The sequence below is a fragment of the Geospiza fortis genome, unplaced genomic scaffold (genome assembly GCF_000277835.1).
Source record: "Geospiza fortis unplaced genomic scaffold, GeoFor_1.0 scaffold162, whole genome shotgun sequence".
Lineage (NCBI taxonomy): Eukaryota > Metazoa > Chordata > Aves > Passeriformes > Thraupidae > Geospiza > Geospiza fortis.
In genome coordinates, this window is record NW_005054316.1 from 2,130,040 (window position 1) to 2,145,724 (window position 15,685).

The window sequence follows — 15,685 nt, forward strand, 5'->3', positions numbered from 1 at the left end:
TTATCAATATTAACTGCTGGAATGATTGCACATTCTTGTCTTACAAAGTATTTACATTTGAACTAGACTTGCAAGGTAAGTAATCAGAGCACTCATGTTAAAACAATCATAGGATTCCCTTTAAAAGTTAATGAATACAAAATTATGCTATGTTAGCAAATTTAACAGTAATGCTCAGAGAACACTAAGTATTTCACCTTTGTTTCTATTTAAAAATTGTTAATATACCCTTTTTTTTTCCTGCACAGAGGGATACTTGGTTGTAAATAATGACTTTGAAAAGGCCACTTTGGTATTAAATGTAGTGAACTGTATCATCATTTGCTACATATAAATGGCTGTACCTCAGTGAATGCACAATAATTTATCATCAAGGTTTATTTTTTAATCAAGAAACCAACCAAGAATGAACCCTTTTATGCTAGGTGGTACCAAAAAAAAAAAGAATTGAAAGTTCTTGCTCCAAAGAACTGCAGACACAGGACATGTACCATAATGGAATGCAAGCTCCTAACAAAGTGCTGAGGACCCTTTTGTGTATGCATTAGCCTCAAACAGACACCAGTGGAAAGTGCTTGAAATGGGTCTGTGTACATGGGACATGATCCTCATTTTACAGTCCTTTCCAGCTTTGAGTCCAGCCTAGGTATTCAGAGATAGCTTCTCCCCACCATGCTTCACACTCTGCCATGGATCTCTTTTGTCTACCTGGCACCATCACAACTTGGGGAGAGGGTTTTCATGGAGGTTCATAGGCAAAGTATGTATTTCCTTTTAATACAATAAGTAAAAATATTTTTTTTTCTCTTTGATTACTCCCTAGTCACCGACTGAACATGACTACATTTAAACGAGGTTTAAACAATAATCAAGACTTCTATCAGACCTTGCTTGATTCAAAAATACTATAGTAAACTCTCCTCAATTCAAAAGAAAATACTTAAATACATCTTTACATCTGAACACATCTTCCTGAATAGAAGCTTTTATTTTATTTCATGTTAATATCACTATCACATGAATTCCATTCATGTTTCAAATTTCCAGTAAGGTGGTCAAGGCTCTGGTAATGCTAAACTTTAAAGCTAATGCACACCAGTAAATCAGTGGGTTTGCACTTTTTAGAAAGACAGTTCTAAAACAGCACTATGCTTATCTTTGTCCAGAAAAGTAATTTCAAAAACAAGTTGATTGACAATCCTTTTCCTGTAAAAGGCACACCAATAAAAGCCAATCATGAAGCCAGCAACAAGAAAGAATATATTTGGATTTTATGTTTTGCCATGCTAAAGGCTGGTGATTGTCCAGAATTCTCACCCAGGTGTCAAAAGACTACAGTATAGCAGAAGAAAGAACATCTACACCTTCAGTAAATATTGAAGTAAACAGGAACAGGAAATACAATATAATAGTTCATACTGCTCAACTTATTTAATAATCTCAAAACTACTCTGGAAGCTGCCAAATGTCTGCATTATCATGTTAACAGGATGCCATAAATATGTTGCCCATTTAGAATTGTTGACTAAATCCACTGCAACTGCCCATAGAAATGAATACAATATGTGATCAGTTTAATAAAGCTTGTTTTAAAGACTTGACTTTAACTCATATTCCCTAAGAAGCCACTTCTAAAAGTCAAGGCCCAAAACAAAACAAAAACCCCCAAAACAACTGGTGATTTTACTGTCAACATTCTAAGTGAAAAGGGATTTCTTAGGATATTCTGAGAAAAACAAAGCCTTAACTAAAGCACCTTCAATATTTTATGTTAAAAGTAAAGGTAGGTGGCAGTACTGTGACAGAAGGTGTAAATACATGTATACACAGAAAAACATTTCCCTCTATTTTAAATGCTGAAATATCAATGCAAACACTGCATGTAAACTACACGCAATTTAGGTGAGTCAAATCTTGTTTACTGCCTTAGAAACTATGATGACAAAACCAGCCATGATCATAGGGACTTTGCTGAATTGCAGCCATTATTTCCCAGTTCCCTGTTTTCTGGCATTAAACATATGGTTTCACGAACAAATATATTTCTGACTAGTGGGGTGCTGTGAGGATACTCCTGAGAGCTGCAGCAGAAATGCAAACTTTATTTAGCTAAGTCTAGAGACCTTTTCTGTTTTTCCTTTCTTTTTTTCTTTATAAATTGTTAAAAATATAGAAGAAAAAATACATAAATGCTTGGATAAATCCTTGCCTTTTTTTTTATTCCCCCTCTGGAAATATACTTCATTACACTTTTGCAATACTTAATTAGGATGTGGGTACAGTTAATTGCAATTTAGATTCTGGCGTGTAAGTAATTTATAAATCCATATGCAATGAATAAGAGCTGATTTTACTAATCAAACTTTATCCCTTAAATCAAGTTTCCAAGAATTAAGAGCAAACAACAGTTTCATTATTGAAATCATATACTTTAAATACAGAGTTGCAGTACAGTTTTATCTGAAAGACTAAAATCACTTTAATAGTGAAAACATGCCATAAAAAATACGCCTTTTTTTTTTCTATTTTGTGTTTACTTAACATGAAGTGGAAAAAGTGAATGAGGTATCAAAAACTTCTGTATCCTGCACTGTAATAGTGTTTCTCCATTTGATGCAGTAAATACCTGAACAGCTAAATTTTCTCTTTACAGAAAAACATAGAACATGAAATTTATGCCTAATAAAATAATGACCATAAAATATTTTTCTGTTTCTATTTTATTTGCAAAAGAATTTTGTGCCAGATGGCATAAGGAGCAATGGACTTCTAAAACTTATCACTCAGTTTCTTTCTGTGCCACACAGAATTTGTGAGAAAGGAGGCCAAGTGAACATCATCTGGTGCAACTGAAAAAAGGCAAGAGAGAATCCTTTCCAATTCCTTACAGTCAGTACTACCTGGCAGCTGCTAAGTGACTACAGAGCGTGACTGTGCCAGCCCAATCCCAAAATACCCAGCAGGAAACCAGTGGTAACAGCCAAGCAATTCTGTACAAGGATCCTGCAGAGAAGAGGAATGGGCTCAAAGTGAATGAATCACCAGCTCAACAGTCTGTTCAGGTCAAGGGAGGCAGCAGCTTCACTGTCACAGGCAGTGCTGCCACCACCACCAAATATATTCCATGGGTAGGTTTCTTTTAGGCACCAAAGCCAGACTTCTCTGGACAGAGCCACAGAAAAACCCACATGATTGTAAATTTAATAAGAGAGATAAAAAAATCATCTCGCTAAACTTCCAAAAAGCTTCAAACCAAGCATTTAACCAAGAACAGAGAAACCTGCAGAGTCTTCTCTTTCTGTTACAACTACCATGGCACTTTGTCCCAGGTCACAGTGATGACTATGCAAGGAGCACCTCTCTTGTAAGCACCCTGCTAATGTCAAGAACTACTCGTGGAGTGAGGTGATATGAACTTTGATTGAAGGTGAACAACAAATGGGCCCATTATTCACCTTGCTTGTAGATGGCACCAAAAAAAAAAGAATTTTTCAAGGTGTACAGGAGCCCAAGGTACAAGATTTCATTCTGTTGAGTAGGTCGCATAAGAAGGGATTTCTGCTATTGCAGAAGTGAGCTGCCCTACAGGGCATAATACAAATGGTATGAACATATTATATCTTTCTTCATGGTTTAGTCAGGGAAGAATTAAAAGCATTTCACTGACAAGAGATTTTTTTTTTGTTGCTCCTATCAAAACTATGAGTTATTCAGAGCAAGACTCTTCTAAATCTCTTCTTATGCAAACTTATGGACCCAATGAGTCACACAGGAAAATATGCATCCATGAATATATTACCTGACAAACCAGTGTAATTTAAAAAGTCTAAATGCATTTGTGTAAATTTCACTAACAAAAAAACATGATAACCATAAAATACTCCAAACCACAAACCACCCACATATTAATGAAGTGCTCTAAAGCTTACATGAGAAACATTTGCCCCTACAATCTATTTCTTATCCATTATGTTTGCTGGCAGCTTTCTAATTATAATTAGATAATCCATTTTAAAACACTTCCTGATTGTAAATAAAAAGCTGAGAATCAGTTAGCATGTCATTTAATTTATGCTCTAGGAAGAAAAGAACAGTCCTATTGAAATGAATGGATTAAGTTCAACATCTCCAGGTGTTTCAAGATGCTCATGGAGTTGTGAAAAAAAAAATTATTCTTTTTCAGCTTTTTTTGTACAAGAAAGAAAACTAGAAACAGGTTGTGAGTATTTTTTATTATTTCTTGTTATGGACAAGGCCTCTGTTGATAATCACTAGCAAATACCACAAGAAACAGCACTCTGGCATGATGTTAAATACCTTTCTGTTCCTGTAGTCATTTGCACAAAACATTACCCAAAATCAGAATCTTTACTGATCATGAATGAATCAACAGCACTCAGAACTCTGACTTTGCTACCCTTGCCAAATTTCAAATGGCATAACATCCCCACTTTATGTCAAGGTGTTTTGGCCAGATATTGCATATTTTCATTTCTTTTTTTTTTTAAGCCCATTAGAAAATACTGTTTTGTGGTGAAAAGAGTAGGCATAATGCATCACAATGGTATTGCACCTTAGAGGTTGGTAGCACCATTTGTATGCAGATACTTTGAAATCACTCCAGGGAAATGTCCTACTGCATTTCTTTAATTGAAAATGAAGATGAGCACAGGAACTGGTAATTGAAGAAACTCTCAAACCTTCAAACTGGTATTACCTCTCTCTGTAAATTAGATTTTTTTCCTTTCTAAGGGAAATACCTAATACTTACAAGAATGAGATTATGGATATAATTATAATAACAAAAAAAAATTCTCTGCTCCTTTACTTCTCCCCCTCTTCCTCATACAGGCATAAACCAAACATCAGCAAAGACTTTCTGAAGACTCTTAAAAAATGGAGAAGCAGAAAACATTTTATTCCTGTCCCCATAAAGCAGAACAAAATATAGGAGGTGATAAAATAGGATTTCTAAGATGCTGGTGATGCCAGCCACTTTGCAGGATTACAGAAAAGGCAAGGCAACTATGGCGCTTGATATCGATCAATTTAATTGTTGCAACAAGAAATTGCTCTCCCTATGTAATGCCCTGCATGAGATTAAACTCACTGCAACCTCTTCTCTATTGTCCTTTTGTTTCTTCTGCACAGCACAAGTATCTAATAATTTATGGCATTAAAAGGTACATGGCCAAAGAACACTTAAATTATAGTTAAAAGAAAAACAGTGAGAAATGCTAGGTTAATTATGCTTTCTGCATATTCATCATGTTTCCCTCCTGGATGTTTAATGATCACAGTGTTTAATTTATTATTCTATTTATTTTTAGAATATTTTTATTGAAATGCTACATAATATAGGCTTTATTTTTTAAAATTTACTGTTACAAAGGTCAAGGATGTCTTATTTGTATGATCCAAATAATTATAAATGAAAAACAACAGAAATTTTCCCTATTAAATCTCGAATCTTTACCAACCAACCTATGAAAAATGTATTCAATTGCAAGTTTGCCAAACCTTTCGCCCAAACCTCTCACTTTTATTACATAAAGTGCACTGGTAAATACTCTACCTTCTGGGTTGCATTCCTTTCCATATGCTTATTAGTTCAATTTAAGTAAGAAAGACTATACTTTTTTTTGCAGCAGCATCAAGATTTTACAGATTAAGGTTTTCATTGAATTTTACTGTGTCTACAGACTACACAAATAAAAAATATTCTGTAATTGGTATTAAGAAAAAATCAAACAGAAGGCAAAAAGGATTAAATTAAAATCACTTCAACAGAAGCTGCAACATTTCACAAATCTGGCTTAGATAGTAAGACAATTCAAGAGAAGAAAAGTGACAGGGTAAATCATGTGTGTAAGTTCAGTTCAAATATCCACCACAGCCCAGGAAACACACACCTTGATAAGCCTGGGACAAATGAATTACGAATCCTTCTTCCAGCTAAGCAGGATAGTTGATTCATTCCAAAACGCCCCAAACCAGACTGCCTCTGTCTGAACTTACGGGGCAGGGGAGGTTGTACACTGGCTTTTTAAATGTTCCAGTGCCTCATTACCTGATTAAATACTACCCCAGACAGGGCAGATGTGCCAACCATTAGCAAATGGGGTGGGGAGAAGAAACTGGACTCCAAAGTCACCACACCAAAGACCTTTCACTGAGCCCCTTCTCCCTACCCACGTAAATGCAAGCTACCTCTGGTGTCAGGAACCAAAGAAAGTGTTTCTTACCTGAAAATACAGACATCTTGTATCATTTTGACACTCTCCTTACAGATTAATTGCTACCTAAAGTACTTTCTCCTGCCTTCTCAGGTGCAGTTCCTTAATATTTTTAAGCTACATTTTGTGTGCAATAAAACTGCAGACTGAAGTTGGTTCTTTTTTCTTATTTTTCCCAAATACCCAACACAGGTACAAATACATCATCAGCTGCAGCTATGTGACTTTCTGAATATTTAACATTTCTCATTCAAGGACACAGACAAAAAGCTATCAAAATGAAGTAGAGCTATAAATTCATGGTTGCCTAAAAAAAGTGTTCTTATTCAGAATTTAAGTAACCTGATTTCAATTAGCATTTATTTCCCTTTCAAAATTAATTTTTAAAACTTCTCATCTTTCAGCCACCAATCACTGGATCATACTTTTATTATCCTTGTTCCACTATACCATAAAATGAACAACTGGCATCTTAAATCTTCCCTCTGAACATAGAATTCTTCTTGTAAATACAGTCAGCTGCTTTCAAATTATAAAGTTTTTGAGACTTATTGCAGTTGTTCCTTCTACTCATGCTGTGGTTTACATCAAAGGGAACTAACTGAAAGGTGTTCGTATAATTTAAAAAAAAAAGAAAATTAAATCAGTTTCTGCCTTTTTCCTAGCTTTTCCTTCTATACTAAAAAAATAATTAAATCTTATTGACTGTTCTCTTGAATTGTCTTACTCCATGTAATCATTGCAAACGAGTAAGTTTTTCATGTCAGTATTGTTTTTCTCTCTTCTTTAAACTTTGTCTGAAATTAAGCAACAGACAAAGATTTAAAAGGGTATTTAAACTCAAGAGTACTCTCCAGCTTCATCATAACAAAGCAAATGAAATTCAGAATCAGCTATTTTCTCCTTTATCTTCCACAATTCTCTGATTTATCTAGATGCTGCTGAAAACAATGATGTTTAGATCAGTAAGAAATAAAAAATCTAGGAAACTGCCAAGGCAGTCTGCTTTCCAGGCTGTGAAGCTACTGAAACCCTCAAGTTTTTTTAAAAAAAGTAAATCCTACTAGTTACATGTACTATGAATCCTTTTCAAGAATCAAGACTGCTATTGCTTTAGCAGCATATATGATGTTGAAAGTAGGGAAAGGTTACTAGAAAAGCCTTATTTGAGATGCAATAGTTAATTCTGTTGACTCCATTAAAGCCATACTGAAAATAAAACAGTGGTCTCAACCTCTATAAAGACCTTGACCCTCAAAGAACTTGCCCTACACTTCTGCACCCCTACCAAACTTCCTGTGAAAGACCATTAAAAACAATACCTAAGAGATGCTGGGCTTTGTTTCTGAGCCCCAGCTGGCTTCATTCCACAATCAAGCTCTAGGGCCACCAGCTCACTACTATGGGAGCAAGGCCTGTCCCAGGGAATACTTTGCCACCAACTGGTGTGCTTGAAGGATTGTACCTAGTGCACATATCGGAAAGGTTTTCTTCTGAACCAGCAATGAAAATAAAGAAAAAAAAAAGATTTCTCAAAAACTGAACTTTTGCTGAGGTAGGGTAAGAGAGAGCCTCAGAAACTCAGAAGAATGTATTAGATAAGAAAAAAAAAGATATACATATGAAATATTCAAGTTTAAGATCTTTCCCAGCACAGATCAGAAGGTCTATCTTAGTTTGTTCCATCTGCTCCTATCTCTGACCCCCAACTCTGAATGAACTGGTGAGCTCCACAGAACTCTCTGAGGCCAACTCATGCCCCCAACTCCAGCAACTGACTCTGATAAGGTAGAACAGAAACAAAAATCTTTCAATGTCCACAAAGGACATACCCACAAGAAAAAAACAACAGGTTTAGGGTGGTTTTCCTCTTGCTTTCTGTAGTTGGCCACTTCAGCATTTTCCTTGAATTACTGCTGCAGGTGTGATCATTTTAATTGCACTTCTGCCTGAGTCTGAGCAGTGAATGTGCCTTCCCAACCAACTTCTGCCCTCTTCTTCCATTAGGAGAGAGGCAGGAACCTCTTCTCTAGTGTGTCACAGTTTTTGCTGCCTCTTGCAAAATTTTGAGCAGAAGCACAAATGCTTTTATAGAGAATTCAAGGATATTCATAGCAGGTTTTTGCTTTTACTGGTTACCGACTCAGACCCTTTAAAGAAATTAATCTTCATGACAGTTTAAAAACATCTGTCACATCTCACAAACGCTAACAAGTTTGATTGACAGATTTATTGCTACCTGCTTTTCAAAACTCTCAAGCACTTGTAAATTGCTTGAAGCACAAAATGTGGCTCTCAGAGTTATGAGCAATATGGAATAGTAAAATATCCTCATGTTCTTTTAAAATGAACTATCTTCACATCCATTTCATCGCCATCCTACAGACTTTAAAACCTTACTCTTTTCCCAAACCCAAACTGATAAGATTTTAAACGCAGATTTCCTTCAGCCTAAAATGGACTACTCTGGGTCTCACTTATACACTGTACCTTCTTAAAATTTCATTTACCTTTCTAGCAAAGACCTATCCTCCTCTCAAAGCTGCAATATTTAACCTTAAAAGTACAGGCAAAACAAAATAAACACTGGTAGAGTAAGAAAAGCAAAATTAGGGATTGCTCTTCGCAGAACACATCAAGATCTCCACACCTCTCTAACTTAGGTATTCCTTATTATTTTCAAAATAAATATCTCAACCATTCCTCTTGGTAATCAAGGTATTTTTAATTTTTTTTCTAAATATTTATATCTGAGTAAAATTTACCTTAATATCAATTACCATAAAAACTACCATAAAGTAAAGAAGATGACAAAAGAACAGTCAAGGCATGTCTGTTTACAGAGGAATTTTGCACAAAATGATGAATGGGCTCAATAGATATTAGTCACCATTGTCCTGGCCCAGGTTATGAACTTTGTGATTTTAAATACATTATTTAATGAGCCACACACACAAGAAAAAATCTAGTCTGAACACTGACAGTGTATTACACTGGAGTGCCTCTGCTGTTTCTTATGTGAGTGAGGTTCTTAATTAGGGTTTGTCAGCAACATGTTTTTATGTATTTCTAAATTATGCAGCACACAAAGCAATAAACATTACAATATAGGCAGCATAACACTACATAGAGAAAAATCTCAATAGCATTTCTGGCAACTACTTAGTACAGATGTTTTTCTGCTAGGTTATGGTGATAGGACTCTCTGTTATACCTAAGAAAAATAGAATCAAGGCAAACTTACTTGATATAATAGGGCACTTTGTTATGTGAAACAGATCTCTGCCATGGAAACTGTACTGAGGCTGAGGAAATAAAGAAAACGTTGTTATTAGAAAGCACCTGTCATACTAAAAAAAATCAAAATATCTTTTACTTATTTTACAAGTAATATGGTTATAATAAATTAAATTGAAACAATTAATATTTCCCAGAATACTTTCAGTAATTAGAAAAGCAGCAGAAGAAAATGATGGCAATCTATCATGATGATTACAGGCATCTATTTGATGCCATACTGGAAATAAAACAAATGTGATGATTCTACTTCAAAGAAGGATGATAAATTCTGAGAAAGCAAATTACCCATTTAGGGAAACTGCAGACACTTGTTTTCCTACCTCTGTATGATTATTATCAGTTTATACTTTTAAAATAAATAATTCCACTAGTATAAATAGTGCCCTGCAACAGAACAAGAAGAAGAAACAGCAACCTTGTTTTTATTAGTTACAACTCTTAGTTCCCATTTGCATCTCAAATTAATATTGATTAACACTGTATGGCCAGGAAAAAAAAATTAAAACTTGTCTTGGCACTCCTTGACAAAGAACTGCAATCTTCGCAGAATTTATGCAAATCAGATATCATCCACAATATCAGGGAAGTTTCTGCACACTGAGTTGAAAAAGGCGTGAAGTCATACATAACACTGCAACTCCGCTGACCTAAAGATCCCAAGAGATAAAAGGTAAAAATTGTTCAGGCCAACAGGACTGTTGGTGCTCAGCTTAAAAATAGCTATTCACTGAAAAGTCAGAGGTACACATATCAGAAATTACCAGACTAGTGCCTGGGTAATTAGGGTTCCAGCATGAAAAAAACTCCTTGCGCAAGATTCCCTGTGGAAGCAGAAACTGAGAGAACAGGCAGGAACAAGCGATGACCACAATGAGATGAATTTACACTGCACACACATGGCAGACACAGAGCGTCTGCTCTCGGGTCCTAACAGCCCCCACTTAGAGCCCAGGTAAAATGAGACACATCTTAGATCCATTCTGGATCTCAAGTAATTAAACTCTCAATTAATGTAATTTTCTGCAAGTTTGGCCCACTTCAGGATTCATCCCCCTCTGGAAAAAAAAATCCACTTGAAAGTAACTCTCTCCTCTTCCCTCAAGACCCCTCTAAACTGCAGTGAAGCCTTACAAGCTGTAAAAGTCCCACAGGCTGTTGCAGCTACACAGAGACAGGTCTTGCCCTGCTACCAGACGGCCGGTGCCCAAGGGTTTCATGGCTGTCACCTCTTCCTAAACCACACAAAATGCCATGGTTTATAATTTAAGAAATATTCATGTACTGAAAGACAGATTAACTGGGAATAATATTTGGGAAATTACAGGAATAAAGTTGTTGAAGATTGCATGCAAGATGTTTTCCATTACCATCTGTATGGCTGATTACCTTGTCAAGTGAGCAGTTTGCCTTATCTCTCTCTTTGAGTGATCACATTCACACCTTCCTCGGGAGGGGACCTCTGCTGATAACCGGCTATTGAATATCAGTGCATGACTGATAAGAACTATAACATCCCATTGTGAGATGCTCCGCCCAGAGGGAGGAGCCAAGCATTGCTACCCAGATATACGCTGAGATCCTGAAACTGCAGCACGGCTTTTCTCCACGGGATTCCCCAAAGGAACAGCAGCTGCCTCTTCCTCCACCGGATCTCCAGAGGAAGAGTACATCCTTCTCTACAGATTCCCCTTGCTCCAACAGAACCACACCTGATACTTCAGAGGACTGCAGCCACATTTTCAATCGGACTACCACCCACACCCTGACCCACAGGGTGTCAGGTTGGGTTCTGACTCTGTCAGTGTTGTTCTAGTGGACTGCATTGTTTATTTTATTCTTTGTTTTCTTCCCTATTAAAGAACTGTTATTTCCTGCTCCCATATCTTTGCCTGAGAGCCCCTTAATTTAAAATTATAGCAATTTGGAGGGGTGGGGAGGGTTTACATTCTCCATTTCAGGAGAGGCTCCTGCCTTCCTTAGCAGACTCCTGTCTTTCCAAACCAAGATGAAAGTAAACCACTTTCTTTACTGGAAAAAACAAGTGAAAATTGCATCTTTATTTGAAGAAGGTAACATTTGCAATAAAGTTGTAGGTAAAGAAAAAACATCGTAAAGGCTAAATGCTCAAACAGATGTAGCTTGTTAAAAAATAATCTTAGGCCTTAATAAATCTGAGAAAAAAAAAAGTAGATTCAACCTGATAGGTGAAAGTGTCCATCAGCTTTAGAGTTTCATTCTCTAGTGTTGCAATTTGGCACCTCTGATGGCTCCTGTTCTACTACATGAATTATGTCAGCTAAGTAAGAATTTGCTTAACTACAATTTATTTGCTATGTCAGATACAGATATTCTGCACTGACATAAATATGAATTAAACAATGTAATCAATTAAATTACTAATTATTATGGAACAAGTCATATTCTATTTACTTGGGAACAACCCTTGTAAAACATTGCCAGCTTTCTGCTGTAGGAAAGTCTGGAAAATGAGATTACCATTCTCTCTCAAAAATCACTGATGAAAACTGAACATAGTAGTTCTCAACTTGGCATTCACTAGCAGGCCTGCAGATATTAGTATGGCTGAGATGCTTTGAGCAGGCCACTGGAGACGTAAGCTGTTTGTTAGGGAACATGTGGAGCCAGTGCTCTCTGGATGTTCATGGATTTGTCTTAGAAAGCATACAAGAGATGTAACAGAGTAGTGGATTGTCAGCCTTGGAAAATACAGAAAAATTATTACAGAAAAATCAAGTTACTATTTCTAAAGGCAGGAGGCAGCAAAAAGCAATCTTTTTGCAAGGAATAATGGATTATAAGGATTCTTCACCTTTATCTGTGTTAGGGATGTGTAAAATTTACTGATCAGTAACTGACTTGAAAAGTGCTTACCTTCCATCTCAAAAGCACTGAAAAACAAATCAACCAAATTCTGACTCCCAATGATGGGAGGGGACAAATAGCTCAGCAAAAAGAGATTGCAGTGGCCTACTAATACAGCTTTATCTCAGACTCCTAACACAGAACATTTTATGAAGGGCTAATATATTGTTTGGTAGCCTTTAAAAAGACTTTGAAGCCCTTTCATAGTGATGGTCTGCATGAATCCGTGCAATTGGTGATCCAAGAAGTCAAACAGTAGTATCAAATGCTGCACTGTGTTGTTTTAGTACAGAAACATTTCTAGCCACTGCGGAGATTAAATCACTGGAATAATAGGGCTGGAACCAAGGTGCTGGATAATGTCATCTAGGCTCCCTTTCCCATAAAAGGTTGGCCTACATGATATTTTTAGATCAGTCCCTTTCAAACAGGGCTACTCCATCATTCTATGAATCTGATGAACAGGCAGAAACAGATACCTTGCTAGCAAAAATTCCTGATTAAATGATAACTTGGATCTAGTCAGTTGCAAATAGTGGGATGGCAAGTTATTGTTCCTTCTTAGTATTTGGAGGAAGAGTAACAGGTAAGGGAGGTAAACTGAAAATAGCTGCTGTCAGATAAGCACAGATAAAAACTTGCCCTCTAATTCAGAAGTGCAACTTTGGAAATGAAGTTTTGCAGAAAACATAGATATATAATCAATGAGATTATATATGAGATTGTTCCATTCAGACTACTACTCTATTTGTTCCTCACAGCTAGAAGTCACTTATTGCTGCTAAAAAGGTTTGAAATTTTTGATTTAGAATACACAGTCTTTCAACCTGTCAGGATAAAGCCTTCAACTTTCCAGATTTAATCATTTTTTTCTATTATTATTTTACTTCTGAATTTAGCGTCCCTTACTTACATTTACCACACACTATATAAAGTTGTAGGTATAAGTTCTTTAACTCTGTCTTGCTAAAGCTCTAGAAAATGTTTGGTTGTTGTTTTTTTGTTGGTGGTGGTTTTTTAAAGATGCTTCAGTTGTAGTTGGTGTGGGGAAAGAGGTTGTTTTTAAGAAATGGTTTAAATGAATAACTACATATTATTTGTTTTTCCAAAACTGCGTTACTTAGCTGTAATTCTTTATGGTATCTACCAACATGGAAACCATCCTGGAAACTTCCCCTTTTTTACTTTGGTATGTAACAACCTGAATGTCCCCTTAAGCCTGAAGAATATTCCCTAAACACGGCTGAGGAATGCTGATAAGGCACTGCATAGTCTCTGTGGACATAATTCTATGCATGTTTTAACCAGCAAGAAAGCCAGTTCACCACTCAGACTTGTGAACATGGTGTTTTATTGTGGCATGTTGTAAGCCAATTCAAGGAAACGATCCAGGCCAAGACAAACAAAACCAGCAAACCTTTCCTGGCAAGTTTTACATGTGGACTCTTCTACTGATTCTCCCTCAACTAGAATAAGAGAGCTAGATTCTGAGAAACAACTTCTACATTGCTCCCTAATCTGTTTTATTTACAGAGACTAGACTGACTAGTCTTACAAACAGCTCATCTAGCATTCTTCAGCAGTGCCAAAGGTAGCACTTGATCTGTAATCTTTTTAACAAGGTATTACATGGATGTATGATCAGGTTACAAGTTTGAGACTACAAGAGCTACAAAACCACTGTGGCAACAGTATGCAATATTTCTAATGGGGCTTTAAAAAAGAAATAATTCCTATACTTTTGAAGTTGTTTGTTCTGTCAATTTTAAAAAAGGATGAAATGGCTCCAGGAATTGCTGGTTTGCGTAACAGCTGTAATGCTTTATATGCACCGTGTTTGGTTTACTGAAAAACCAACTGTCAATTCAAAATAAGAACATGGTTGTAACATAAGTCAAGAAAAAAAATCAAGATTTATTTACTGATTTAAATTATATTACCTACACAGTGATATACACTACTTCAGAATCTCTGGCAAAGATCTGCTCATTTTTAGGTTGACTTCTCAACTCCTGCAATATTGTTATCTTTTTTATAGAACAATCAGTTAAAAACTGGAGAGGTGATTGGGTTAAAATTCTGTCTCATTAGTTCTGATTATGGCAGGTAGGCTGGAACATCAGGAAACCAACATGGACCTCAATACCATGACCTACATATGCATAACAATTATATCAACTCAGCTTTTCCTCCTTAGTAGATGTGAGATTATAGGCTTACACCTCTAAAGTGTTTATTAAGAACATGCAAGGATAGGTCCTGAGGAAGCGATGCATGTTTACTTTTCCCAGCCTTTTACTTGAAGGTCCAGGAATGTATGATACGAAGCCTTTAAGGAAAAAGAAAAACACAGGGAGCTCTTCCTTTGTGCCATCCCAGCAAGTGTGGAAGCCAAAGAAAACGGAAAAAAGAGTTGGCAAAGGATGAAAAGATGTGGTCACAAACACACAAAGATTCTGGAACAGTCACTGATCAGACATTGCAGAGAGGACAAAGAATAAGGCAATGAGGGCACACTCATCTCAGAAAGACAGAGTGGGAAGCACACTAGTCAAAATGTCAATGAAGTTATGAAGAAGAAACACCCCTACAAAAACAAGGAGATAGATAATATCATGGAAGTGGAACTTCCTCAAGGCATAGGGAAACATGGAATAAAGATCTGTCAGCATTTGAGAAAGCCATCATATCTTACATGCATCCATTAATTCAAGGAACTTACTGGAAAGAAAATGCTGTGATGCAGGTCCAAAATCTCGGTGTGCCTCCTGTAACTGTTTAAGGCGATCCTCTACAGAGACCTACACATAAACACACACACTCAAAATCTACATTGCAACAACAAGGTAATGAAAGAAGAATCACTTGTTTACATTTCTTCTAGTGAAATAAAATTTTTTGTGTGTCACAGCAATTATTTTGCATCCGCCTATTTAAGGCAACATATTTTTCTTTCATCTGCTTAATGAGAATCATGTTTCTATCTTTCAGTGTTCTGGTGTGAGAACTGTAGATCAATAACAACAGTAGTTTCATGGTGACTAGAGCCAGCTGCTGACATTTCTGACCTCCTCCCAACCCTTCTGTTGTCCAAATTCCCATAGTCAGCAGGTCTCAGTTTGATTGCATTGATCTCATGCTGCCTTTCCAGCACAGAACCATTTAGGAAGACAGGGTTTCACCAGCTGACATGATGCCCCTCAGTCTAATTGAAACTGCAGTAGCAGTACTTTGGCTGCTTGGTTAACTAAATTTAAAGCAGATAC

At 36.5% G+C, this 15,685-nt stretch overlaps 1 protein-coding gene across 1 annotated transcript in view; it reads right to left on the minus strand.

The window, feature by feature from the left end:
* Positions 1-15,685, minus strand: part of UTRN (utrophin) — a 341,542-nt gene that overhangs the window by 59,834 nt on the left and 266,023 nt on the right. Inside the window, 2 exon segments of the mRNA XM_014306655.2 lie at positions 9,481-9,541; positions 15,142-15,220. Of these exon segments, the coding sequence (XP_014162130.2) occupies positions 9,481-9,541; positions 15,142-15,220 (140 nt within the window).